Here is a 27,933-nt window from a genome sequence, read left to right on the forward strand (position 1 = left end):
GTATGTGCTTGGGAAACGAGATCCCCTCACAGCTGATGTGTGATGGTCAGAGTCAGGTCGGGGGAACATAGACACTACACATTAAAACCCATAACGTGTACTTTGCACCAAAGTCCCTCTGTGTACCTAACATGAGTTGTAGCCCCATGCTGTGTTAACTATCATCTGAGGTACGGCTGTCCTCACAGGGGTGTGTGACTGGGTGCATAAGAACTATTATGCAGTGAATGACAGTACAAACAGGTCTGGGTGAGAAAATTACTTTGCTTGTTACATAAGTGTGTCAGCTCACTATTGTTTGGGAGAAACGTGCGGGCAGTTTGGAGAATCCTATATATTCTGGATTGTGAAAGGGGATGTGTGAATGCACCCATACTTACTGAGCGCCACAATCACTCTTTGACAATCTTTATGCTGAGTGAAATCTAATTCTTTTGCATCTTGTAGGATATAGAGAATGAACTGATGGTCCAAGTTAGTATGAAGCATGAGATAGAGCTTGCAATGAAGTTGCTGGAGAAAGATATACATGAAAAACAAGATACACTTATAAGTCTGCGGCAACAACTGGAGGAAGTCAAAGCAATAAATGTAGAAATGTACCAAAAATTGCAGGTAAAAGTACTGATTACAACTGGGAAAGTTAATAAAAGTATACATAGTTTTGAGCAGTTCATCAGTTGGACCCAGTAATCCATCGGGGTGCTGATTTTTGTTCCTCTCCAAGTTGATTCTCTGGGTTGTAGGATGCATGTGGACTAATAGCTACTGGTTTATTTACTGAACACTGATATAGTACCAGCAGTGTTCTAGGGGCTATTCTGGGAACTTTATTATGCAGGCTAATGTACGTCAAATTGCAGACATATAATACTCTTCTAATAAATATCCATTAATCCTTCTAATGATAGGGATCTGATGATGCCCTGAAAGAGAAGAATGAAATTATTGGTCGTCTGGAGGATAAAACTAATCAGATCTCTGCAACTATGAAGCAACTTGAGCAAAGGTACAGCATTTTGTTTTATTTTGCTTCTTCTCATTCATTTCTTTCTTTCTTTCCCTTACCACGTTACCATCAAGCATGATGTAATTTTGAAGAAGGACCAGAATATGTGTTTCTGCTGACTTTTTATAAATGCTGAAAATATGATATGTGCAAAAGGAGGCTGAATACAATTACAATTCAGACTTTCCAACTTTCATATATCATTGCTTTATTTCCTGTTTCTATTCATTTGTCTGTGAGGCTGCTTCCACGTGGCCAGGATTCTCCACTTTGCTTTCACTGTTGCTGCAAATACAGCAGTATGCATGTTGCCAACAGAGCTTCTACATGGGGAGTTCTTGGCAAACTTCCCTCCATATTTTTTCAACCTCTCCCGTGCATGTTCTGCTGCAACTCAACATTTGCTTTGGGTGGGGGGGGAGCATGGTCATCGTGAATGTCATGGTGGCTTGCCCTTTTTTCTCTTCACCCATGCACTATGGTATTATAGTGCAGTATGGACATACAAATACTATCCCCCCACCTGAAGCACAGAGCTGCCCTTTCCATTTCTTTTATCTAGGATGTGGATAAATGTTTGTGTGGTGGAAATTCCCACTGTGCACCAGCCATCTTGCAGCTTCCTATCTGTTATCTTCCAGGCAATCTGGACAAAAACTGTCTGCACCTTTCCCATTATGTCTCCTCAATAAAAAGAACAGAAGATTTCATTTTTTTACAATCAGAACTGGGAATTCAGAGGAACTGAAATTGAAAATATATAATAGAACTATAGTGCAACAGCAATTACTGATTAAACAGAAAGGACCGCAAAAAGCCCTTCTTTGGCCCAGTAGGCAAAATATGGTGGGAAAAAGGTGCTAGCATGCACCAGACTTTTGCAGGGTTGGAAGATAAGAGCCATTCCTTTCAAAGGTCACAATAATGTGCTGGGCCAGTGTTCTTCCCAAAAAGATCAGAGTAAGGCAGGTTTGGGGAAAGAGCATATTGAGACTGGAGAAAACCTGGAAAGAGGACAATTAGAATCATAGAATCATAGAATTGGAAGGGAGCACCAGGGTCATCTAGTCCAACCCCCTGCACAATGCAGGAAATTCACAACTACCTCCCCCCCTGGCCACAATCCCAGTGACCCCTACTCCATGCTCAGAAGATGGCAAAAAAAAAAAAAAACCCAGGATCCCTGGCTAGTGTGGCCTGGAGGAAAATTGCCTCCTGACCCCAAATTGTGGCATGATGACATGTCAGGAAAAAAACCACTCTAGCGTGGAAGCCGTGGTGGAGAAAAACTTCAGTGTGGAAGCAGCACCAGGTTCCTTGCTAGCCATTCAAGAACCACTTTGCTTCCTGATTTTGGGTTTGTTTCACACATTACTCCTATTCAGTAATCCCCCAATCAACCAAAGTAAACCTAATCTCTCCTGGTTGCCATAGCTCTTAAAGGATATTGCAGAGCTGGAAGAAGTACAGAAGAAAGCAACCAAGATGACCAAGGGGTTGGAGCACCTTTGCTCTAAGGCAGGGTGGGGAACCTTTTTTCCACCAAGGGCCATTTGGATATTTATAACATCATTCGCGGGCCATACAAAATTATCAACTTAAAAATTAGCCGACCAAGCCCCAAGTAGGCAGCTGCCCCGTGGAAGGGCTTCTGGGGAGCCAGCCCAGTGAACTGGGCGCAAAGATCTCCGTGAGCTCGACAGTGTTTAGACTCCTGTTCCTTGACAAGCCTCCTCCTCCTCCCCACATCATGGGATGTACATTTGAAACTGAGCAGAGTCCCCAGAGCGATTTGTGGGGTTGCTTTCCTCTGTTCCAGGGAAGGAGGTCAGAAGTCTTAAGGTGTGCACAAGACTTTGGATGCACCCCAAGTTCCTCTCTGAATTCTGCAGTTTGTATTAAGAAATGAAATGTGGTATCAGTTGAATAGATGAGTGTAACATTGTATGCGGTGCACAGTACTTGAAATTCAAAGAGGGTATGCCAAAGCGATGGCTTACATGCAGCATTAGTTTTCTGAATTGTAAAATAAAAATGTTAACTTTCATAGGCCCACCATGTGGCTGTTGACGTGTCTCGCCATTGTTTTTCTTTTCAATCTACTTGACAAAAAACATAATTCTGTATTAAAGTGTTAGTGGCATGAGTATTCTTTTATTGACATCCTTTTTCCTCTTTTTCTTTTTCTTTTCTCCTTTATCCCAACTTTTACATTGTTGAATGTTTTTATTATCTTTATTTTTTATTATTTTGTCCATTGCACATCTGAAGTGACAAAGAATTATTAACGCAGACTAGAAGCATTGCGATGTCCCTGGTGAAAAGTGCCGGCAGCGAAGAGCAGCCGCAATACAAGCTTGTTAAAGATATATCATTTTGAAAACGACTTCATGCCCTTTTTAAATTGATAATGAAGGAGTAGCATTCGTAGGAATTTTAAAAATTATTAAAGTTTTATCTGGCAACCTGGTTTTTAAAAGCCATAATGCTTGGATCTAAGTTTGTTGTTCATGTATTTTGGCTATGTTGGGTTGTGGGTCAGGCTGTACCTGTAACGAAATCATTTTGACAAATCTGGCATTCTAATTCATCAGTGTTTCTGATGCAGATATGGGTTTGTTTTTCAGAAATGATGTTATAGTCCCAAAATATTAATATTTCATTATTTAGCAATCAGAATTAACATCCTTAACAAAACAAGTTCTTATTGCTTTTGAAGTGTCAAATACATTTTTTTAAAAATTCAGCTAGCATAATTTTTATTATGTGTTGCTGAAAGTTGTAGATAACATTCACATGGTACTTTTTATTGGATGTGGTGTAGTAATGTAATACAGCAAATAGTCTTTTGAGTTACATAGAATTCTTTTCAAGGCCTGAAAAATGTCCATTATGAATGACTTCTTTTAGTATATCTTAGAACTTCACAAGCCCTTCTAAAATAAATAGATACATAGTAACGGTACTTGGTGGCTGGTATCCATTTATGGTTTTCTACTTTAAATAAAATTCAGAATTAAATTTGAATCCACTTTTCTTTGGGCTGGAGAAATGATAAACCACAGAAAAGGTCTTTGTTAAAGTGGAAAGTATCACTTCTTGGAGCCGAGAAGAAAAGGGGGACTGACAGAAACTAATCTTTTGCTGTTCATATCTTTATAGCGCTGTATTGTAATATGAAGACAATTGAACCACCTGAGTTTGCTCCGATGTGTGCATTGAGCTCCTGCAGGAAGCTGGCTTCTGTCTTCATTCCTTATGCACAAATACATCCCTGTGTGGGGCTCCTTAGTGTGCCTGGAGTGGGGACCAGCCTGGGGGGGGGGGGGGAGGATGACATAAACACACTGTGCTGGGGAGAATCAGTCCACAATGTTATTGATTACAGGTTCCTCAGGTCTTGGTACAGCATAGGCTGGGGACAATGGGCAGCCCAACTGCTGTCAGGCCCTTCCCCAACCTGCTGGTTGGTGTAACCAAGGAAAGAAGGCTGGTCTCAGGGCTTGGAGTTGGAGGAAACCGCTATTCCTATCCATCCACCATCCCCAAGCCTCTTTTGGTCATGAAGGGAGCCCACCTGGCACAACTAGCACCACCAGCCAGTGCCTAAACTCCAGCAGCTGGTTCTGACAGTTGTGCTCTTAATTCACAGTACAATCGAGCATACACAGTATACACTCTTTGCTATGGGGAAAGGAAAAACTCCAGTGCCTCTTAGCCAGTCAGAGCCTTGGATAATATTGCTTTCAGGCTCTGTCAACCAGTGCCCCCACCCTGTGGACATAGCAAAAAATGGGTAGTCGCAACAGAAATAAAATTTGAAATCATGGGAGGGTGGGTCTTTGCTGGGGGAGAGCTCTTCAGCCCCTTCCTTTCCAATTTGAACTGTGGACCAGATAGAAACCTGCAGCCCTGAAGTCTGCTGATCCCACCCTGCCCAGAATGGGCTGGCCCTAGGGGAGGGGGCTGCAGCAAGCTGCTTGAGAGCTACTTGGCTGACAGCCAATGCTGGGCCCAGCTGCCCAGAGTCTTCCCTGTTCCCCTTCCCCACAGTCACAAGTGATGCTCCAGCTAACAGCTGAGAGCTAGACGTCTGTTGAAATGGAGGAGGGTAGCCCTTACTTGTGTGGAAGCTTTATTAACACATTACTGTACGTCTGCCTGCCCCCACCACAATCATGAGTATACCAGTTACGTTGATGCCTTCATTCCTATCCAGTGTACTATGTTGGATTCAGAGTGACGTTCTTCACATGTGTTGTGTTGACTTTGCACAGCGCTGTTTTCGCTGTGTTAGCAGTTCTGCTCCGCTTTGTGTTCTGAATTTTATCACGCCACTCAGTGATTATTCCATTTTATGGTGCTGATGGATTTGTGCAGTTAAGGACTGATGAGTTACAGGTTTTGTTTTTTGGTTTTTTTTAAAGAAAAAATAAGATAAGAATGCACATTCAAAGTACTGCCCATTTGACTCATATATGCCTCTGTATTGATGGCACCTGTTAATCATGAACACCAAATAAAATTGGAGAAATTGGATGGTTGTCTCTGTTTTTGTAGTAAGAAAAAGAAATTGGATTTCTAGGCATTGTCTGGGTCTCATTTGAGTTTGTGAGTTTTACCCCAAACTTTGTTTTCATTTAGAAAATGTTTCTATTTCCCCATTTTTTTCTTTTATTTGTCTTCTTTACCCTTTATACCCAAATTCTAGCTTCAGTTTTACCCAAAGTTGATTTGAATTACACCAGATTGCAGCAAGCCGAGAAGGCTCAAATGGAGGCAGAGAATGAGGACAAGAGATTTAAGCAAGACTATATGAGTAAATCTGAAAGTCTACAGAAAGAAATCACCCAAAAGGAGAAACAATTGTAAGTAAAGGGGGGAAGTTTGGGGGAAGCTAGATAATATTAACATGTTTGTTTGTTTTCTGTTAAATACCATTAAAATGTATGCACCGCTGAGTTAGGGCCTGCCGCCTGAACTCAGAAGGCGGGACTATGCAGCATTTCCCTGAAGGTGGAATTCTTTCACAGAAGAAGAGCAGCATTCTCAAAATCCAGGAGTCTGTCTGCCTCACCCTACCAATATTACTCCTTTCTGACTAGGCCCTCCAGTTTTCATGCTCATGTGACTAGGACTGGGTTTCAGGGGAAATACATAGTAGTCATCCTGCCCAGGGAAGAAAAAGTTAATTAAGGATGGAGATGGTGTTGGCAACTCATAATATGAACATGAATGTAAAAGATGGATGTCAGTTCTGGTCTGTCAACAGCCAACGCTGCCTTCATGTGAACCAATAAGTTTCCTGCTATGTGGGAGGAAAGATGGCCTTAAAGGGAATTCTTTCAGTGCCGCGTTCCTGGTTAATGTGTCACAGGTTGTGGCTCTGCAGGTGGAGGCCACATCCTTAGTCTCCGGCATCTGAGCTTAGGCAAAAAGTACATGGCAGAGAAGTGGCTCAAATCCATATCAGTGGAATGCCTGGAGTAAATTTTGAGAGCAGGATGGCTCAAAAGGCAGAGCACGCCCCTAGAAATAGTGGGGTGTTTTCATTCAGAAAACGCTTAGGTTTGCTGTGCTAATACTGGAGCTTTTCACTGCAAGCATGGTCAAATGAATAGAAATGATTGGAAATAGACTGAAAGAACTCTGAATGTCTCTTGTTGATGCTCTGCAGTCATGCATGCCAGCTGTGAGGGGCATTCTGCATGCCTCTTTTCCTCTCGTTCATAAAACACGAAGTGGGACATAGTCCAAGCATCATGTGTGCCTTTTATTCTCAGACCAAGTAGCCTTTTCAGTCAAGGATCCCTGGCCTCATCCAGAGATTGCACTCTTCTTCACTCTAGAGCATGAATATTCCAGTCGATTTGCCTGGAAGTTGAGAGGCAGACACTGATGTCATGGTATATTGGTCTTGGGTGATTTCCTTTCTTCTGGCAATATGAAAGCCCTCCAACATGTCAAAGGTCTTTCTTGAGATCAGGCAAGCCCACTCTCACAACTTCAGTATGTGTCATCCTACTGTTTCTGACAGCTGACCAAGTCTTTGACCTCATCTCTTAAGGAAACAAGTGTCTTCTCTCCCAGGCCTAACTGAGAATTGGAGGCCTTGCCCTTTCCTTACATCTCCTATATTAAAAGATTCCTCATAGCCACCTCTCTGATTTTGCTACTAGCAATTTGTTGTATTCATACACAGAGTTTCAGTGTAGTACTGTGAAGGCCTTACAATCCTTTGAACCTCTGGGAGCTCTCTCTCTCTCTCTGAAGGTCGTTACACTTAAGACCCTGTTCTCATTAGCTGTTGCCTCAACTTAAAAGGTTTTTGGAGCTTCGAGCACTCGAGGAGGGGAGGAAAGCTGTTCATTTTCCAGAGGGATATTCTCTAGTCAGATCCTTTATTTTGAAAATACATTCAAATTTTCTCAGGGCACAAGAACTAGTGCTCTCTTCCTTCTGTCTTCACCTGGCTAAATCTAAGGAACAGTGATGGCACTACTTGGATGTATGCCAAGTTCTCAAATTCTGTATTGGCCATATTAACCAATGCCATCCTAAACCCATTGAATTTGATAGACTTAGAAGGGTGTCACTCTGCTAGCGATGACATCATAAGCTACATAGTTGAGGAGTCTGTAGTTTCCTTTCATCTTGTATCCTGGGAGAATAAGGTGCACTCCCATCCACTGTTATCTAAAGGTATTCTGGCGTCTTTGGTGAAGATCTGAGAAGATTGGACTAACCTGGACTATCCAGAGCAGGGTCTTCAAACTTGGAAAATGTCTTGGAAAATGACAGGGTATTTGGGCAGGGAGGGGGTATGCTTTCCAGACCTCCTGACAGCAAAATAATAAAATGAAATTGTTATCTGCTGAGTTTTGGATCTTCTCACAGACAGAAGGCCATTCTTGTCCATAGCCGTGAATCATAGAAGTCTGAATCTAACTTTGGGTTTTGCCTTAATGAGTACTTAATATTCCTAATATTCCCAGTTCTTCCCATATTTGGTGGCAGATGCCTTGTTATGTTTGCAGTTCTTTATCAGTATTCTGTTGCCATGACATTGGTCAGTCTGGGGTCAGAACAAGGGCCCATCTTCCAGGATATGCTGCTGAGCTCTGCCTTACAGCTTTCAAGAGGCAGGATCTGTCCCAGTGGTAAATGACTTTCCTATCCATGTAAAGAACAGAAAATCAACAGGTAAGAATTTTGTTCTGTTAACCTGGAGAGATAATCCATAGATTACATGCCTCCATGGAATAAACAGATAATCCATGTTGGGAAGAGCATTTGATTCTGAACTGCTCTGCCCAACTCAACAATTTCAGGAACTCTGAGCTGGGATTCACAGAGTTGCTAAGGTTCACCGAGGGGCTTGAGTTAGCCTGGTGGGATTTTTTTGTTTGTTTGAACACTTGACTTCCATGCCATGTTATAATGTGCTTTTGAAGCCCTTCCAATTTTCCTGCACAAGAGTGTGCTGTTCAAGAAAAATCTAATCACCTTTGGCCTCAAGGTACTAATTCCATATTTCATCAGTTGGTTATTTTCTTCTCCTTTCCCCCCATAAAAACAACTCCATTATGTTTTAAGGAAGCAGAAAAATTATGCTAGCATTCTTTTTTTCATATAGATTGCTGGAAACCAGAAACACAGTGCCCTGATTTCAGCACCCGCAGCCCTCTTCTCCAGAGAAGGGTGCTCATTCGTGAGGCAAATTAATGTTCAACACAATTAGGGTGATTGCTGTACCTGGGTTTGTTTGTTCATTGAGTTATTTATATCCCTCCATGGCTACTCAAAATGTCCCCAAACAAGTTGTTGGTGGAAAGTGCTGTCAAGTAACAGCTGACTAATGGCGACCCCGTAGGGCTTTTAAGACATGAGTCATTCAGAGGTGGTTTTCCAGTGCCTTCCTCTGTGTGGCAACCCTGGACTTCCATGGTGGTCTCCCATCCAAGTGCTAACCCGGGGCCAACACTGCTTAGTTTCCAAGATCTGACAAGATAAGGCTAGCCTGGGCCATCCGGGTCTGGGCTAGCAAATAATAAAAATCTGTAGTCATCTGTCATGGGGCAGCCTGCTGAGGTTTCTTTAGAGGAAGAGGACCTTGAAGAGCAGGCAGTGGAAAAAGATAAACAGCAGCAAGCTGAGCAGGCACAAACAGATGAATGTCCCCCGTGCCTACAACCACCCAGGGCAGGGGACTCTCTTGTGTCCAGCAACAGCTCTCCACAGCCACTGGAGAAGCAGCCCCAAAGGTACAGAACATTCCTACTCAAGCGTAAAAGGAGTGCAAGGTTACAAGCACTATGAAGAGCACTGCCGGCTGACAGCTATGGGAATAATGAGCTCCCTCCAGCAGAGAGTGCTGAGTGCATAATTATAGGACAGGGAGACTTGTCTTAGCACTAGTGTGTGTGAAAAGGATCTTGGGGTCTTAGCAGACCAAACACTGAACATGAGTCAGCAGTGTGATGCGGTAGCTAAAAAGGCAAATGCGATCTTGGGCTGTATCAACAGAAATATAGTGTCCAGATCACGCGAAGTGATGGTATCGCTTTGCTCTGCTCTGGTTAGACCTCACCTAGAGTATTGTGTTCAGTTTTGGGCACCGCAATTTAAGAAGAAAGTAGACAAGCCGGAATGTAGGACGTAGACAAGTTGCCCAGAAGAGGGCAACAAAGATGATGAGGGGTCTGGAGACCAAGTCCTATGAGGAAAGATTGAAGGAGCTGGGTATGTTTAGCCGGGAGAGGAGATGACTGAGAGGAGAAATGATAGCCATCTTCAAGTATTTGAAGGCTGTCATATAGAGGCTGGTGCTGAGTTGTTTTCTGTTGCCCCCAGAATCAGCGGGTTGAAATTAATTCAAAAGAGTTTCCATCTAGGCATTAGGAACTTTCTAACAGTTAGAACAGTTCCTCAGTGGAATAGGCTTCCTCGGAAGGTGGTGGGCTCTCCTTCCCTGGAGGTTTTTAAGTAGAGGCTAGATGGCCATCTGCCAGCAATGCTGATTCTATGACCTTAGGCAGAGCATGAGAGGGAGGGCAGGAAGGTTTGCATCAGTGTTTGGCTCTCATGGCCCTTTCTTGCATGCGCAGGGTAGTGCTGATCTCCACTTTGGGGTCAGGAAGCAATTTTCCTCCAGGCCAGATTGACCAGGGATCCTGGAGGGGTTATTTTGGCATCTTCTGAGCGTGGAGTAGGGGGTCACTGGGTGTGTGCGGGGAGGTAGTTGTGAATGTTCTGTATTGTGCAGGAGGTTGGACTAGATCAGGGCTTCTTAAACTTTTTCCACTCGCGACCCCTTTTCGCCCAAGAAATTATTACCCGACCCCGGGTATATAAGAATATAAAATAGGTATACAAATCAAACATTTACTGATAAGAAATCATAAAGAAATTTATTTTAAAACAATTCTTTGGTATACATATAATTTTACCATTTACGGTTGCCAAATTTTTCACAACCCCCACTTTCAGTTACGCAACCGTATATTGGGTTGCAACCCACAGTTTAAGAAGCTTTGGACAATGGCCCTGGCGGTCCCTTCCAACTCTATGATTCTATGATTTAGAGTGTTATTTAAGCAGACGCTTCCATCCAGACTGACATGGGAACACTGACCTGAGTTACCACCACCCTCTGATCATCCTGAGACTGGTGGCCTTGACCTTGGGACAGACTTTGACTTGGCATTTGGACTTCGCTTTTCATACTGACCCTTTTGATCCAGACCTAGATCAGCCCGATATTGACCTTCGGACTGCTATCTGACTATACCACCTGCTTCTGGCCCTCAGGTCTGCTGGCGTTCAGGACATCATCTTAAAATAATAAAACTAAGAAAATATGAAACACAAAAACCAGAAAGAATTCAATTCCCTCCAAACACTCTCTCTAAACTACAACAACAAAAAATTTAACCTGGAGGAGAGGATGGGCCAGTTGAATCTCCTTAAAAAGGTCCCCTGTGCAAGCACCGGGTCATTCTTGACCCATGGGGTGATGTCACATCCCGACATTTTCTAGGCAGACTTTGTTTACAGGGTGGTTGCCAGTGCCTTCTCCAGTCATCTTCCCTTTACCCCCAGCAAGCTGGGTACTCATTTGACCGACCTCGGAAGGATGGAAGGCTGAGTCAACTTTGAGCCGGCTACCTGAAACCAACTTCCTTCGGGATTGAACTCAGGTCATGAGTAAAGCTTTGGACTGCAGTACTGCAGCTTACCACTTTGCGCCACGGGGCTCCTTGAATCTCCTTACTCTTGATTATATTTGAGTAACATGGAAAGGTTACATTCTACATGTTTCTCCTGTCAAATAATCTTTGGGTTTTTTTTCTTTATCTTACCTTTTGCAAAAGACTATTAGTTAGAACAATATCATACTCTCAAACAAATGTCTAAGAAGTAAACAAACTACACTCATTATGACTAGTGTCTATAAAAGGTTTCCAGTACTGCATTATAAACATTGTATTATTGAATTTGTAACAAGATACTTTTTTGTGTGTTCCAATGATGTGGGGTGTTCTTTTTAGAGCGATAACAAAAAAGTGCAATGATTTGTTTAAAACTATTGATTGGAGTAACTCTGTGTTCTGTATTTCAAGGGGTCAGCTAGAGACAGATTTGAAAATAGAAAGAGAATGGCGACAAACCATGGAAGAAGACATTAAAAAGGAAAAAGCAACATCATCTTCCTTGAAGACAGAGACCCAGCAAATCATTCCACTTAAAAAAGTAAGTCCTGCTGCAAAATTTCACAAAATTACTAGTGGTTATTTAAAGTGACAGATGGTGATATGGTGAAGCTGTATGTATAGTCACAGGGGTTTTCTTTACAGTTCCCAGTCAGGTTACTTTTATGTGAGCTCAAGAGATCATGGCAGGGCTTAGAGGTGGAAGTAATCTCTTCACAGGGGCTTTTGATGTTTCATAATGCTGGGAAGGATAACGTGTATGAATCTTGTGTTTTCTGGTCTCCATGTGATATCCAAAGCAGAATTCTCCTGGTTTTCTCCCCTTCCATGGTCAGATGTAGATTCTTCCCCCACATTTAGAACTTCTGCAACCACCCACCCTTGTGTAGGGAGACAACATCAGACATTACAGAGAAACAATGAAAAGAGGACGTAGGAGTTACACTTTCTGTTCACTCAGCATTGTGTAATTTCTAAAGCCACTGTCAAAAGAATGGGCTGAAGCTGTTTAAGACTTGTTAAGTCAATGCTTGCATCTTCAATTTATTGTATTGATTTCAGTTTCTGGACCACCTCATCCCAAGAACTAAACCAAAACAAAATTCAGTAAACACCATTCAATAAAACACATGGAGTGCATAGATGTACCTTTAAATAGAATTCACTGCAATTTTTTCTCTCCCACAAAATAAGAATAACTTTCCCCCAGTCTTCATACCACATTCAATAGGTGTATTTACCGTATATACTCGCGTATAAGCCGAGTTTTTCAGCCCAAAAAAAGGGCTGAAAAAGCCGGCCTCGGCTTATACACGGGTCAATACGGTAGGGTAGGGGGGAGGAGGGAGGGGGCAACTTAGCTCCGCCGCCATCGCCGCCGCCACCGCTGCCGGGCCCATGCGGCTTCCCCCGGCCAGGAGCACCCTGTGAGGGCCTCCTGCAGCCCCAGGAAGGCCGCGCGGCCGCCACCGGGTGCACCCAGCTCCTCCTGCCCTGGAAGGGCCGGGGAAAGCCTGTTGCGGCCCCAGGAAGGCCGCGCGGCTGCCGCCGCCGGGCGCACCCGGCTCCTCCTGCCCTGGAAGGGCCGGGGGAAGACTGTTGCGGCCGCTGCAAGGCGGCGCGGCCGCCGCCGGGCACACCCGGCTCCCCCCGCCCTGGAAGGGCCGGGGGAAGCCTCCTGCGGGGGGCCTGCCGCCGCCACCACAGCCTTCGCCGGGCCTCAAGGTAAGCCTGCGGGGGGGGGGGGGGGTTATAAGCCGACCCTCAGCTTATACGCGGGTGCCTAATTTTTCCCCATTTTTGGGGAGAAATTAGGCACCTCGGCTTATACGCGGGTCGGCTTATACATGGGTATATACGGTATCAGCATCTCAAATGCTAGTCTCAATTGCTTCTGCTCCAGTATTCATCCTCTGCCTTTTTTGTAATGTTTTCAAGCTCGACATTCATGTTGATTCATATAAACATGTGTTCATTGCTTACTGGGGGGGGGGATACTTTTTTTTACAGAATGCTGCAAAGCTGTTCAGGGAATGAGAGGGAAAGGGAGGATTTTGATGTCATAAACACTAGCCAGTCATTTCTATGCACAGCAAGCTTGTACTGCAGACTGGGAGAACTGGTTTCTGTGTTCAGTCCTGGACAGGGAATTATACAACTAGATACACAACCTGGTGAATACACTTTCACAAAGACTTGGTTATTCAAATCATTTGTCTCTTTGTGCTTCTTTAAAATACAATGTTGGACTAAGATTATGTGATGTGTAGGTAGTCCAAGTCTTAAAGTCAGTTTAATAGGAATTACCTACCATTTTCCCAGAAAACTGGCAGGCTTGGAATTAAGCAAATCTCTGGGAACGGAAGTCTAAAAACTGTGAGGCATCTGCCACGTTCTTTCCTTTCTCTAACTCTGTCTCATTCTCACACACACACCGACACCCGAGGTGTGAGCTTGAATTCAAGAGGTAGCTTCGGGCACAGAGGAGATGGCAGTCACTAAAATACGTAGTGCCCAAAACATTTTTTAACTTTAAAGTCAAAGCCAAAAAAAAAATTAGCTGATCGAGTAAGGAATCATCCTGGTAGGAGTGGAATGACAACCCCAGCCAAAGTTAATGAGTGTCCAAAAATACACATTTCTCTACTTGTCTCTGTCTCTGTCTCACACACACACGATTGTAAATTTCCATTGTGAACATCAGTCTTCCATCAGGTTTCTGACATTCATGGGAGTAAGTAGATACGCTCTGATCTAAAGAAGTGATCTGTGTGCTGAAGTAGCTGTATACTGAGCTGGACTATTCTTTGAACTTTGTTCTGGTATCAGTAAGCTGATGAGTTATTTTATACACATATCACTCCTAATTCCAGTGTACTGCTCTAATGTGAAGGCATACGTTAGCTAGTCGGGATATTTACCAGTGTGACATCAATCTGCCTTTCCTGTCTGGCTTGTTCTTATCAATTATGCCCTGCATTTTGCTTTGTTATGCAAACTTGCTGATTACCTGGCATGGTAAGAGATAAGATTTTGAAAGAATGTCTGATTCCCAACATTTCATGTTAACTTTCCTTGTGTGTGTTAATCACAACTCATAGTGGTTTGCAGGTGTCAGAAGTGTGTGTTTATTCATTCAGACAAGAAGCTTGTGTGGGTCTGAAAAAAATAAGATGAGATACAGCCAGAGGTTGCTGTGATGTTTACTTGTCCACATGCTTGATCTGTGACTTAAAAGTCAGCAGGAATTTTTGGTGACTGATAAGAGATTATAACCAGGAGAGGATTGTGAGATGGTGAAATAGTTTTATGCTTTCTTTTCCCCTTTAGTTTATCAGTTGTTGATAATATTAAACGTATATTAATGATATATCGAATTCTAATATTTTATTTTTGCAGGAATTCCTAAAATTACAAGAAAAAAACAAGCAGTTGAAAAATCTATGCCACGACCAAGAAGAAGCTCTCCAAGAACTAGCCGGCAAACTGAGCGAGTAATTTTTCTTTTCTCTCTCTCTTTTATTGTCTTTTGATGGTGGTGTGGGGAAAGAGACACAGTTATCCTTGTAACCTAACGTTTGTTAAACGGGTCACTTGTAATGTAGATTAATACAGTTCGGACTCAAAATGATAAAACTCTTGATTGCAATGGTTCCACACTCCTAGTCATATGTGAAATCTTCCAGCTAAGTTATTCCTCAGTTATTAGATCACACATCAGGCCCTAGAGAGGAGTAGGGCTTGCATGGTATAGTATAATACGTCTGCAGAGGAAACACCTGAGCAGATTTTATGTCATAATTGCACACCCTAAACAGTTACATTGACCAGAATTGAACTTGTGTGAATTTAAGCAGGCCATGTTGCAAAAGTATGACATCACCAGGCCCCATCCTGTGACATCACCAGGACTTGCCCCTTGAGATTCTGGGGATTTGGCATCATTTAGGGCTCAAACAAAATGATATGAAGATCACGATCTCCTTCTATAGATAAATTATGAATTGCAAACTCGTGCATCCTCAGTTTGCCTTAGGGGTGTGCAGGGAGTGGGTTTAAACTTTCACCCTCTACTCAGTTTCAGTGTTTGAAAGCTAACCCCTGTTAGTATTTTAAAGGAAAAAATTCCCAGGTGTCTGCTTTCTGGCAACTTGCCTAAGACTCACCACTCAACTCTTGGGGTGCTGCATGATTAACACACAGCTGCCCTGATGCTGCTGTTCCATGCTCAGAGTCAATCGGGAGCATGATTGAGTGAGACCCAGGGAGGCTGTAGAAACCCTGAACTGGTTCCTAGAGGCAGTTTTGGAATGGATGCAGGCTGATAAATGGAAGCTTCATCCCTACAAGGTGGAAGGGCTACTGCTGAGAGGAAGGTCTAACACTGGATTTAAGGTACCACCTGTTATGGATGGGGTTGCACTCCTCTTGAAGGGACAGGTCCATAGTTTGGGATTCCTGTTGGACCCAGTCCTGCTGTTGGGTAAGCAGGTGTCAGTTGGGGCCAGCAGTGCCTTTTACAAGCTTTGACTGGTTAGCCAGCTGTGGCCTTGCATAGGCAGAAAAGATTTGGCTACTGTGGCGCATGCGGTAGTTACATCTAAGATTAGTTGACTACATTGCGCCCTACATGGGGCTGCCCTTGAAAAGTGTTCAGAAATTTCAGTTGGTGCAGAATGCTGCAGCCAGGATATTGACCATATCGTTCCTGCCTTAGCCCATCTATACTAGCTTCCAGTCGGTTTCTGGGCACAATTCAAGGTGCTGGCGTTGCCCTTTAAAGCTGGCATACCTGAAGGACTGTCTACCCAACCTACCCAACCACTGTGGCCCTCGTTCAGGTGTCTCACCCTCTGGGCTTAAGCAGGTGGACCTTCTCAGTCATGGCACCAAAAGGCTGGAAACACTCTCTTGCCTGGCCCCTTTGGTTGCTATCTTCCATCAGTGAGTGAAGAGTTTTTTTGGTTTAATTTAGTGTTCCCTCAGTGATTCCTCCTTCCTGCCCTATTTTTTAATTTTTGTTTTTGGATTTGGAGTTTAGCTTTGGTTTTAATGGTGATGGTTTGGGGTTTTTTAAGTGGTTTTTAAGATGTGGTCATGTATGCTTTAAATCTGTTAGATGCCTTGGTGGCCAGAATGGCAGGGTATGTATTTTGTAAATAAATAAATAAAATGGGGGGGGTGCAGTATATGTGTTGGTGGACCACATGCAGCCCCCAGGCTGTACGTTATGCACCCCACTGTACAGCATATCTCTGGTAGCAGCCATACAAATAGAGGTAAGCACTCTGCTATAACAGTGTGCAAAAAGTGAAGGTTCTTTGAGTCCAAAGAAAGATGTTGAGCCTTCCTCTGAAAATTTTCAGAGCTGGTCTAGCAATTTCCATTAAACTCTGAACGTGCGTATACTTTTACTTCAGGATAAAAGCATTAACAGTCCTAGGATGGGCACCTCCCCATAAGCCATCCTCGTTCTATAAGATTTTGAATGGACTTTCAATATATTCTGTTTACTAAGTAATGTGAATATATCAACTCACCCATTTCCCCAGAAAATTGGTTTTCATGGCCTTTAGCTGTATCAAAAATACTTGCATCTTTTAGAGATTGGGATACACACCTGTTTATTTAAATTACTATAATATATAAAATGTGTGTGTGTATGAGATGGATTGACTCAACCAAGGAAGCCATGGCCCTCAGTTTGTAAAACCTGAGTAAGGCTGTTAACGACAGGATGTTTTGGAGGTCATTAATTCATAGGGTCGCCATATATATAAATAACACGCTCTCTCTCTCTCAAACACTATATGAAATGCTCTGTGTATGTGTGTGCATATGTAAAATAACAATTTATATAATATAAATAACAATGAACAAGGAAAGAAATTCAGAGCAGCCGTGTAAAATCGTTTTAAAAGGCTTTCCAAAAGAAGTTAGTTTTTCATCCTTTTTGAAAGGTCACCAAAGAGCACCAGCTCTGGATCTCCTCAGGAAGGTCATTTCAAAGCCTGGCCCCCCTTGCTGTGAAGAGACTTCTCCTTGCCGTCCCTTCAGATGGTGAAGGCCTATGGATCAGGCCCATTTACATATGGGAATCCATCTTAACATTATTCAGTTCAGTAGTCACTCCCACAAGTGAGTTCTGTGTCTGGGTACCAGAATGTGAAAGGCTTGTGACTTTGCTTCCCTGGTAACAGTGCAGTCTGATTTTAGAAATGTTGTGAGTAGCCATGTGGGGAAATTGTTTGTGGGCTGAAAAACTAACTTATGTAATCCTGGAGAATGCACTGATGCTTTCAGCAGCTTTTTCCAACCTCTCAGCCACACGGGCCTCCCTTAACTGAGATGCATCAGGGTGGGAAAGCTTAAGTGGAAGAACTAGTACAGGGTTCGGTCAGTAATAAGATGCAGGTATCTCTAAGGTGGGGTGGGAATGATTGCAACTGGTTTGTGGGGGGGTTAGAGGAAAAGTGAGTTTACACATCCTTTAAATCTGGTTGTCAGTCTCTGAAAGGACTAAAATATTTTACCAGGTGTCTATAATTATTCGCATCTGATATACATATCATGTCTTTTCTTTAGGTCAAAGCTTAAAATAGAAGATATTAAAGAAGCAAACAAAACATTGCAGGTCAGTAAGCAAACAAAACGTTGTAGAACGCGGTGGGGCAGAGGAGGCGCTTCCAAATGGGTGGTTCAATTGATTTGAAGTATGTATTGTAGACCTGATAGGAAGAAAGTAGACTCCTTTGAAATGTGGTGTTGGAGGAGAGTGTTGTGGATACCATGGACTTCCAAAAAAGCAACAACAGTGGGTTATAGATTAAATCAAGCCTGAACTGACCCTAGAAGCTAAAATGACTAAACTGAGGCTATCGTACTTTGGTCACATTATGGGAAGACAAGAGTTACTGGAAAAGACAGTCATGCTAGGAAAAGTTGAGGGCAGCAGGAAAAGAGGAAGACCCAACAAGAGATGGATTGGCTCTATAAAGGAAGCCACGGCCCTCAATTTGCAAGTTCTGATCAAGGCTGTTAAAGATAGGATGTTTTGGAGGACGTTGATTTATAGGGTCGCCATGAGTCGGAAGCAACTTGACAGCACTTAACACACACACATTGTAGACCCCACTCTTAACACGTAAAGCTCAGGGGCAACTTAAATCAGAAGGCTCTCCCCCCCACTTTGCTGTGCAGCTGCCCGCCCATTCTCTGTTCCATTACTCCCCAGTGGTCTCTAAGACTTAAGGGTACATAATTTAACTGCGGTGTTTGCAAAATATCTTCAGCTCCCAATTTCCTGACTCAGTGCCTTTGCCACTAGGCTCTTGCTCCTTTTTTTCTCCTTATGGGAGCCAGTTCTCCCAATTCAGCTTCTTTCTCTCTTGTCCTCCTGAAAGGTTGGCCTTCTCTCCATTACTTTTCCAGCTTAAGTGTCAATGGATTCCACTGGGATCCCTTACCTGCTGTTTCCAAAAGAGCTGACAACAACCATTTATGAGCTGGGATGTGTGGGGTGGGGTTGCAAAGTGAGTCCTGGGTGAAAAGTGTCAGTTTAGTGGTGGGGAAGACTTCCTCAGTGCCAGCTGAAAAGACAGCAACCCCAAAAACTGGGGGTGGAAAAGCTGGAAAGCCAAAAAGCACAACTGGTTCCCAAATGATAACAAATAACCACCATTTTAATGCAGCACACGCACAATTAAGTACAAATATATACATGTACATAATCATTTTAACAAATAACCTTTCAAAAAGAATTAGCTTTGCTGCACATACATGCCCAGAAGGGGCATACTTGTTTGGAGGACCACTGCTAAAGCTGGAATATGTTGCATCTTGAGATGGGTGGCTTCACTTCACAGTGGTACAATGGGGGTTTAGACAAGCTTGCAATTATGGGGAGTTGTTTCAGATGAGGCATTTTTAAGAACTTGGCTTTATTTGATGCTTCATGTACATCGACTTCATTCCAGTGGATGGCTGAAAGACTATGAGAGGCAAGATCTCTTCCTTTTTTATGATTGGCATTTTGGATTCCCTTCATTAATAATGAATTGTATTGGTTGTATGTCAGTCCTTTTCTCTTTGAGGCTATAATTTGCGTTGTCAAAGTTCTGAATTTTAATATGGTCATGTAAACACCCAGATAATTCAAGGTGTTGTTTAAAATGGGTCTTTACCTAGAAACCTGTTAGTTATTTTGTGCCTTTGTGTATTTTGTGTACAGTAAAAGGGTGTTAATTGGCAAGTCTTTTGTGCTGCATGAGTGTTTTTTAGATGCTGAAAAGATACCTTCAGTCTTTTAGTTTTGTTTGGAGTATTGCTGTGTGCAAAAAGTGAGAAAACACAGTGAGATGGCCTAGGGGTGAATTTTGTATGAAGGGTGCCTGACTAGCAAGTAATGGCAGTACCTGGTGGAGAAAGAATGGGAAGCTAAGTGAAGATTTCAGTATATGCAGTTTTGGTAATACAGAAAATTATTTGAAGGAAGAGCTTACTGTGAAATGTTTAATTCACTATTTTGCACCTTCTCTCATAGTAATATTACAACTTTCAAGTTTAAAGGGTCAGTTTGGTCTCAAATTGTTGGAAGATATGGAGCCTGTACCTTGGCATTTCCTTCCTTAAAGTGCCAACTTCTATTTATTTAGAGGATTTCTATCCTGCCTTTATACTTTTAAAAAATAATACGTATAGAAATAATACAACATAGGAAGAGTTACTACAATATAAAACCTAAAAACCCAAACGCAATAAAACAATTAATACAGACTGCAATAGCAATTATATAGAAAAGCCAGACATCCGCAATAAGAGAAAAACCATCAATGCAAGAAAAACACCAAACTCATTCAGTTCCAAATAAGGTACCAAAAAAAATTAGATAAATTTCAGGTTCAGGTTTATTGGCCCCAGTTTTTTTTGGTAAACCCGGAATAAGCCAAATACCCATACTGGTAAATATCGGTATTCGGCTTATTTCTGGGTTTACCAAAAAAATCCAGGCCCATTATAGTCTATGGGGATTTTTTTTCAAAGCTCCTGTGGAGGCATTTTTGGAGGTAGAGTCCCCATATTTGCAGGATGGCTGCAAGGGGCTCTCCTTAGACAGTCACCAAAATTTGATGAACTTTGGGACAGGGGGTCCAATCTTATGGGCCCACAAAGGGGTGGCCCCCATCCTCCAGGCATTTGGGAGCTGAGCTGTCCATCAGTTTTCAGATTCAGAAGTTCAGCGTTGCTGAGGACTGGCGGAAAAAGCTGATTGGCAGGCTGGCGCCTCAAAGTCTGGGGGCTGCAATCGTATCTGGGGCGCATAGCGTGATGTCCGTGCAAACTAGCTTCCAAACTGAGGAAAAAGGCCTAAATGCAACAAAAATAAGGCACGGAAAACTTTTTTGTGTGGCAAATGACATCCTGTGAACAGTCCTTTATTATGGTCATCAAAAATCTGATTTCAACAGATGGTTATAGTGCAGGGAAATGAAGCCTCTATTCGGGGCAACCTTCAGTTTCTTTTTTTGCTTTTTCAGGAATCACCTAGTTGGCTTTGGGGAGATCCCCAGGTTTTGGCATTTGGTAAACCCAAAAATTAACAAAGCAGCTAATTTCAGGTTTATTGATATGCACAACTGTAGTTCCAAAGGGTTGGATCCAAATAACAGAGCAGAGCTCCATTTGTGAAACAAATTTTTTCCGTGCCCCCCCCTTTTTTGTAGCTATCTTTCCTTGCACCACCCAAAAAGCTGCTCCTGAGGACAAGGGGAACCCTAGGGACTAGTGAGCTGCGGCTTCAATGGGAAAGGAACAGATGTGGAGGATCCTTCCTTGAGAGTACACTAGCACCTTAAATAACCAGCAAGGTTTCCAGGGCATAAGCTTTGACACTCTAAAGCTTATACCCTGGAAATCATGTTCGTCTTTAAGGTGCTACTGGACTTGGACCTTGCTCGGCTACTGCAGACCAGCGCAGGCATCCAGCTGAAACTTCTTGGGAGTAAGGGCTTTATTGCTTGCGCAAGGGCCCCTTGGGAACCTAGGCCTCCATTTACGCCGATGATTTGGCTATTTTTGTAACTGATGCTGCAAAATCTAGCAGGGAGTTAGAATCAGTAGTGGAATCAGACTTCCTGTAGAGCGTTTGGTCCGAGCGCCATTGTTTCCTGGGGGCTCCCAGGAAACACCAAGAGTCGTTTAGATTTGGAGTGCAAAAAGCACTCCAACTCGGTCCTAAATAGTGGATCGGGAAGCAGGAAATTCCCCTGCAGCCTTCAAGAGCGGTTTGGACTCCCATATTCTCCGAGAGAGCTTTTTTAAGCCTCCCGTTGAGTTGGAAGTTGTCCCCGCCGGCATAGGGGCTACCATTGCCACGGACGACTCTTTGGATTATAGGCTTTGACCTCCTCTATACATTAACATCAAATAATCTATGAAAAGAACAAGAAGCCTCACCTTTGGAAGTCAGAGTGAGTAAAAAGACACTTTTTGCCTTTATCTTGATTGAGAAGACCTGAATGACGATAAAAACACCTACGAAAACCGGCGACTCCCTGCCCAGCGTAACGAGACTTTTAAAATAAACAAATGCCATTAAATGAACTGACTAAGACCTTATCAACTTGATCAGTGAGTAGACGCAATAAAAGGGACTTCTGAATGACTTTACAACTACCAATTAAATGCTTTGAGGGGAGGGAGGGAGACGAGAACCTTCCCCCCCCACTTCCGGCTTCTTTGATTCAATGTCCAGCCACGTCGCCTCTTAAGACCGGAAGATAACAAGAAGGGCTTTGTTACCATCGAAAAGACAGGGCAGATTGGAAGACTTGAAGTGAATCTCCCCGGTGTAACCATCAAATCGTTCCTACTACTTAACCACCGAGAGGAGACGACGCAGGGTCTATGATACTGCAGTTTCCTGTCTACTTTCTTTTCTTTATCTGTGCTGCTTTGAAGCATAATTGAGGATATCTTGAAAATTACAAAGCCTGCTTCTATATAAGAATACAAGCAGATATGTCAAACAAGAGGTTGGAAGAGATGTTACTCAAACAAATGGACATGTTTGCAGTGCAACAAGATTTAGTCTTCGAAAAACAACAAGCGCTCTCACATCAAGCATTTCAACTAGCTGAGGTGATGAATATCCTATTTAAATCAATTAATGGAAAACTGGACACAATTATTGAGGAGATCCACAATATGAAGACCCAAGATTTTAAAGAGGTAGCTGCAAGTGACCAGCTGGCAAGGAGAGAGAGCAACATGAAAGAACTCAATACCTCTACAATTTACTTGTCTGAGTCACTGCTGACAGGAGGAGCATTATTATCCCAAGAAAACACTTCCTGGCAGCCAGCGATGGAGGGAGACATGATGAAGGATTTTACCAAGAAGATGCTGGAAATTTTAACAAGAAGCCAATGGATACAATCACCGGGATCTTCTTTTACATCTTCAGAGGCCAGAATTGCAGCTACTATATTGAAAAACGGGGGGTGGGGATTGGGAAATAAAGAAGGACTGGCAGATCCCCTCCCAAAACAAGATAATGGCTAAAATGATGCTTATTTTTGGGGTGTAAGGGAGCCACGGTGGATTTACTTTGATGAATTTTTAATGGGAAAATTTGTTTATGTATTGATCTAATCCCTTTAATTTAGAATAATAGAATGTTATATAGAGACAATGATGATAATATTATAACTAGGTAGGACTTGAAATTGCTTATAGAAGTAGTATAGATAGCTTAAAGCAAGTCTGTATGAGAGAAAATAAGGATTAGAAATTAATTTGAAATGCAAAAGTGTTAACCAGTAGAATTAGTGACTGAAGAAGATGCGGGGAAGTCACATATAGTAGATAGCATAGAATATTATAGATAACATATTCTCAGTAATAGCAATGAACTTTTTTTGTTACAAGCAGTTACAACTGAATATATTGTTGAGATATGTTTATTTTAGTTGAATTGTAGAAAATAATAAAAATAATTAAAAAAAAGAATCAGTAGTGGAATCAGATAGCCATATGGCAAGTTGGCATTGGAAAACCAAAGGCTGTACCCTTCAGTATGGAAATTAAGGACATAAGAAATGGTTGTTGGTTAACAAAAATGAAGTGTGACAACAGGTGATTAAAAACCTTGGGATTTGCATCTCCAAAGATAGCTGTAATCACTTTAAATCCAACTTTAAACTCAGGTAACTGACATTACAACCAAATTATCTACGTGGTTAGCTTTGAAACTTTTGTCAGGCAGAGTAAATGATTTAAAAAAGATGATTTTGCTGAAGTTGAACCACCTTTTTTCCCCGTAATGTTCCTGTAGTTATACCAGATATAGTAATGAATGACTGAATCTTTTAAATGATTTTATCTGGGGAAAGGAGGAAAATCCTAAAACTGTTCTAGAACATAGCTCAAGATAAGTGGAATGAGATTTGCCATTTATACCAAATCTGAAATTATAATGCCAGACTTTCCAAGATTGTTAAATGGATGAGGGTTTTATCATTAATTTTGGCTGAATAATCTTAATCTAGTTTCCACTGGGAGTATGGTTGTGGTTAAAGAAATCTGAGTGGAATAGAATGTTCAGGATAATTACCTTATTAATAATTTGTGAGAAATTCAGGAAGCATCGAAGAGTACCTTATGCCTTCCACTCACCCATCCCCTCTGGCGTCAGTTTAAAACTGTGTTTAAAACAGTTTAAAACTGTGTTAAAAAGTGGCAAGAAGATCTTGGCTATGTCTGTCTTGCCACTTTTTTTTTTTACTTCAGTGGAATCTTTCTTCTTGGAGACTGGCTAGAATTTATAAAAAATTAAATGGGAATGCTGGTTTTATAATTCTGATAAAGCAATTCCTCCCCTCCCCCCACATACATATCAGGAACATACACTTGTGCACAAAGGTGGTGGAGAATGGTTTCAAGTGCAGCGTCATTAGGGTTGCCACAGATGTCCCATGTCCCAGAGCAGTTATGGTTTACCTACATTGTAATGATGCCAAGGAGGAAATGGGAAATGGCTTTAGTTATTTTTATGGCTAGGATATTAATACTTGCAAAATTTTGGAAATAAAAGGTAATTCTGAGAGAAAGTCTTCATAAAGTAAAAAGATTTATACAAATTAACTAGACTGATGGCTCTTCAGAAATCTATCAATGAAAAGAAATGGAAATCTATGATTCAGCGTATTGAATGAAGTATAAGTAGAGGCATGAAGCTTATATTATGATTAATTGATATTTTGCATGATTTGGTTAATGTGTATTCTCATATTTGTTTATGCTGATTTTTTGGCAATTGATGCAGTTGAAACAATAATAAAATTAATTGCAGATAAATTGTCTGATAGATTATCTGCCATTACCAGTCTTGCCCTACAGTATGCTGCCATAGGGGAGCATGCTCTCAGTGCCATAAACTATGCCTACTTCTATTCAGTGCTTTGCAATGCATAAGGTTTGGGCAGCCGACTGACTAATGTGGAGAAAATCTGTTGAGAACTGGAAATTTTAACTCTAATCTAGAGAGAGCAGTCGATCATCATGAGTTGCCTCTTGAACAAAAGGCCTATAGCAGGCAAGGAATCCGTCATGTTGCCACATTGCATGAATGGCAGTTAGCATTTAAGTTGGGCTAAATATGCTCCAGTAATTGCTCTGTTCAGGGGAAATCTTTTCTCTCCACTAGGGGCAGGTCTGGCTAAAGGATAAAGAAGCTACTCACTGCAAATTATGTGAAAAGGAGTTTTCTCTATCCAAAAGAAAGGTGAGAGTAGATAAAAACCTGCAATAGTTCTATTGACCAGTACCAAAAATGATCGTTTGTTGTGTATATGATGATTATCTACATTTGTTTATGCACGTGCAGTGAACCATCAGTTGCTACCAGTTTAAACACTATTCTACCAGTTTAAACACTATTCTTACTTTCATATTCTTGGCCTCAGACCATGATGGGGAAGTTTCAGAAAATGATTTTGTTCAAGTCAGGTCCCTTTTTATGCAACTTTATTGACAAATTAGTGCAAATTATGTTGCATTATTCCTAGGGGCAAAAACTTTGATTTGATACTATGGAGTATTCAGACACTGGATTAGATACAGCACAAGGACCTCGTGAGACCCACATAAGGATCCCTGGTCTTCCCGGCTCTCTCTCCACCCCCTCCAGCTGCCATTTTTGACCCTACAAATTTATTTCTTGAGTCACAAGACCCATGCAGAATAATAGCCACACAGGTCAAGTGGCTGGCAGTGAGGAAGCGGAACAGACCAATATCATTCCCTTCTGCTTCTTTCAGCACAGCTCACTCAAGAGGCAGGATGGAGCAATTTTTTCTGCCTCCCCCTCCCCCCTCCCCCCTCCGGGCTCAAATGGCTATCGCCCCATATAGGTCCCATGACACTGGGAACAAACTTTCCCCGGATCAGAAATAGTTGCTGGGGAGAGCTAGGAAGAATGGTTTCCATTAGTACTTTCTACTGATGAATGATAGGATGCAACCCTGTTGCTATAGTGGTTGTATCTTTCATCCATATTGAGATAAGGTCACAACGCATACAATAAACCCCCCGAGAAGTGATTTTGAGTTAAAATTTACACTTTCCTTCTTATATATACTGTAAGATTAAAAATGCTTATGTTCAAGGAGTCAAGTAATACACATGGAATCTTATATGCATTCAATTAAGACTGATTATGCATTGTTTAACTCATAATATTGCATTGATTTCAACACTTTTTTCTATCTTCATTTTAGCATCACTGTAGGAACTGTGGTGAAATTTTCTGTAATGCCTGCTCTGACAACGAACTGCCTTTACCATCCTCGCCAAAGCCCGTACGAGTCTGTGATTCCTGTCATGCGTTGCTCATACAGAGGTGCTCTTCTAATGTGCCATGAGCGTCATTTGTGGATTTACAAAACATTGTACTTCTACTACAGTGGTAGATGCCACAAGTGTTGCTGTACAGATTTATGCAACACTGGCTAACGCTTTTGTATATTCCAAATCATCTAACCACCCGATCTGAAACCATTGTGCCATTGTGATAGTCCTGCAATGCCAGCACGAGGCCAGTTTGTAATGCAGTGCCAATGCAGTGATTGGCATGCCTCATCTTAAGAATGTATTGGCCAGTACAACACATTTTATGGTTGTGCCTTAAGGACATAGGCATGACTTTATGTATTCCACGCAGCTGTTGTTATTACCATGCAAGTGGACCGTTCAAGCATGTCGTGCAGAATTGTGCCTCCTTGGCCTTTTTTGTTTCACAGCGGCTGAAGCTCAGAAGCCAGAGAGGAGCTGGACGAGGGTTCAGGTATTCTGCACCAAGGCTCAGCATCCAGTGCACAGCTCTGTATCCCCCCCTCCTCAAATTAACTGTCCTCAACAAAAACATTATTTGAACTGCGTCATTATAGACACAAATAATTTTGCAAATTAAATATAAACAAATGACTCTAACTGACCTAATATTGCTGTTGGCAGTATCTGGCTTTCTTTGGCATTGAATTTGGCATGTAGACCCTCAACTAATAATCTAGTAACTTTTGGCTTTCAGGATTCTGGTCTTTGAATGCATCCATTTCTGGACAGACAAAGGGGAGATGTCTGACATAGGATGCAAGTGGCTGTGCTTGACAGAGAGGCTCCAGGCAGCTGGGGTCCCACCTTGGAGAGAGGCCTGCCAACATCTCTGAAGGACTTACTGGGTGGAACTTGTGGGGGGGGGGGGGAGATAACTCCCCAGCTTGCATAATGCACCCAGCTTGGAGGTGTCCTGGGCTGAAAGCCCTGGACCAGCTAGGAGTCCAGCTGATGAACCATGGAAAGATCCTTAATACTTTAACTAGATCTCCTCAGTCTTGAAACTAAGGGGTGGGAACATTGAGAGCTTTTCATAGTTGGGGTCTAGTTCCTGGCATCTCCCCACAATAACACTAAGGGTGTTAGAAGAACTGGCCGAAGTGATCTCAGAACCACTGGCAATAATTTTTGAGAATTCCTGGAGAACAGGAGAAGTTCCAGCAGACTGGAGGAGGGTAAATGTGGTCCCCATCTTTAAAAAGGGGGGGGGAAGAAATCCCCAAACAATGATCACCCAGTCAGCTTGACATCAATACCAGGTAAGATACTAGAGCAGATAATTAAACAGACGGTCTGTAAGCACTTGGAAAGAAATGCCGTGATCACTGACAGTCAACATGGGTTTCTCAAAAACAGGTCATGCCAAACTAATCTCATATCTTTTTTGATAGAGTGACAAGTATGGTAGATGAAGGGAATGCTGTAAATGTAGTGTACCGATTTCAGTAAAGCCTTTGATAAAAGTCCCCCATGATCTTCTTGAAACAAAGTTAGTAAAATGTGGGCTGGACACTGGTACTGTTAGGTGGATTGGTAATTGGTTGACCAACCAAACCCAAAGGGCGCTCATTAACGGCACAACTTCATCCTGGAGAGAAGTGACCAGAGGGGTGCCACAGGGGTCTGTCCTGGGACCGGTACTATGTAATATTTTTATAAATGACTTGGATGATGGAATAGAGGACATGATAATCAAATTTGCAGATGACACCAAGTTGGGAGGGGTAGTTAATACCTCAGAGGACAGGGTCAGAGTTCAGAATGACCTTGATAGACTAGAGCTGGGCTATAAGCAATAAAATGGATTTCAGTAGGGAGAAA

General features: G+C 42.3%; 1 protein-coding gene across 1 annotated transcript in view; it reads left to right on the forward strand.

The window, feature by feature from the left end:
- Positions 1-26,169, forward strand: part of RUFY2 (RUN and FYVE domain containing 2) — a 43,024-nt gene extending 16,855 nt beyond the window's left edge. The window contains exons 10-17 of the mRNA XM_056849419.1: positions 448-615; positions 912-1,009; positions 5,758-5,877; positions 11,632-11,761; positions 14,620-14,714; positions 17,806-17,854; positions 24,926-25,003; positions 25,998-26,169. Coding sequence (XP_056705397.1) covers positions 448-615; positions 912-1,009; positions 5,758-5,877; positions 11,632-11,761; positions 14,620-14,714; positions 17,806-17,854; positions 24,926-25,003; positions 25,998-26,141 — 882 coding nt within the window. The 3' untranslated portion in view covers positions 26,142-26,169. The remainder of the gene's footprint in view (positions 1-447; positions 616-911; positions 1,010-5,757; positions 5,878-11,631; positions 11,762-14,619; positions 14,715-17,805; positions 17,855-24,925; positions 25,004-25,997) is intronic.
- Positions 26,170-27,933: the final 1,764 nt, after the last annotated feature.

Source organism: Euleptes europaea, chromosome 5, assembly GCF_029931775.1.
Source record: "Euleptes europaea isolate rEulEur1 chromosome 5, rEulEur1.hap1, whole genome shotgun sequence".
In the NCBI taxonomy this organism is placed as follows: domain Eukaryota; kingdom Metazoa; phylum Chordata; class Lepidosauria; order Squamata; family Sphaerodactylidae; genus Euleptes; species Euleptes europaea.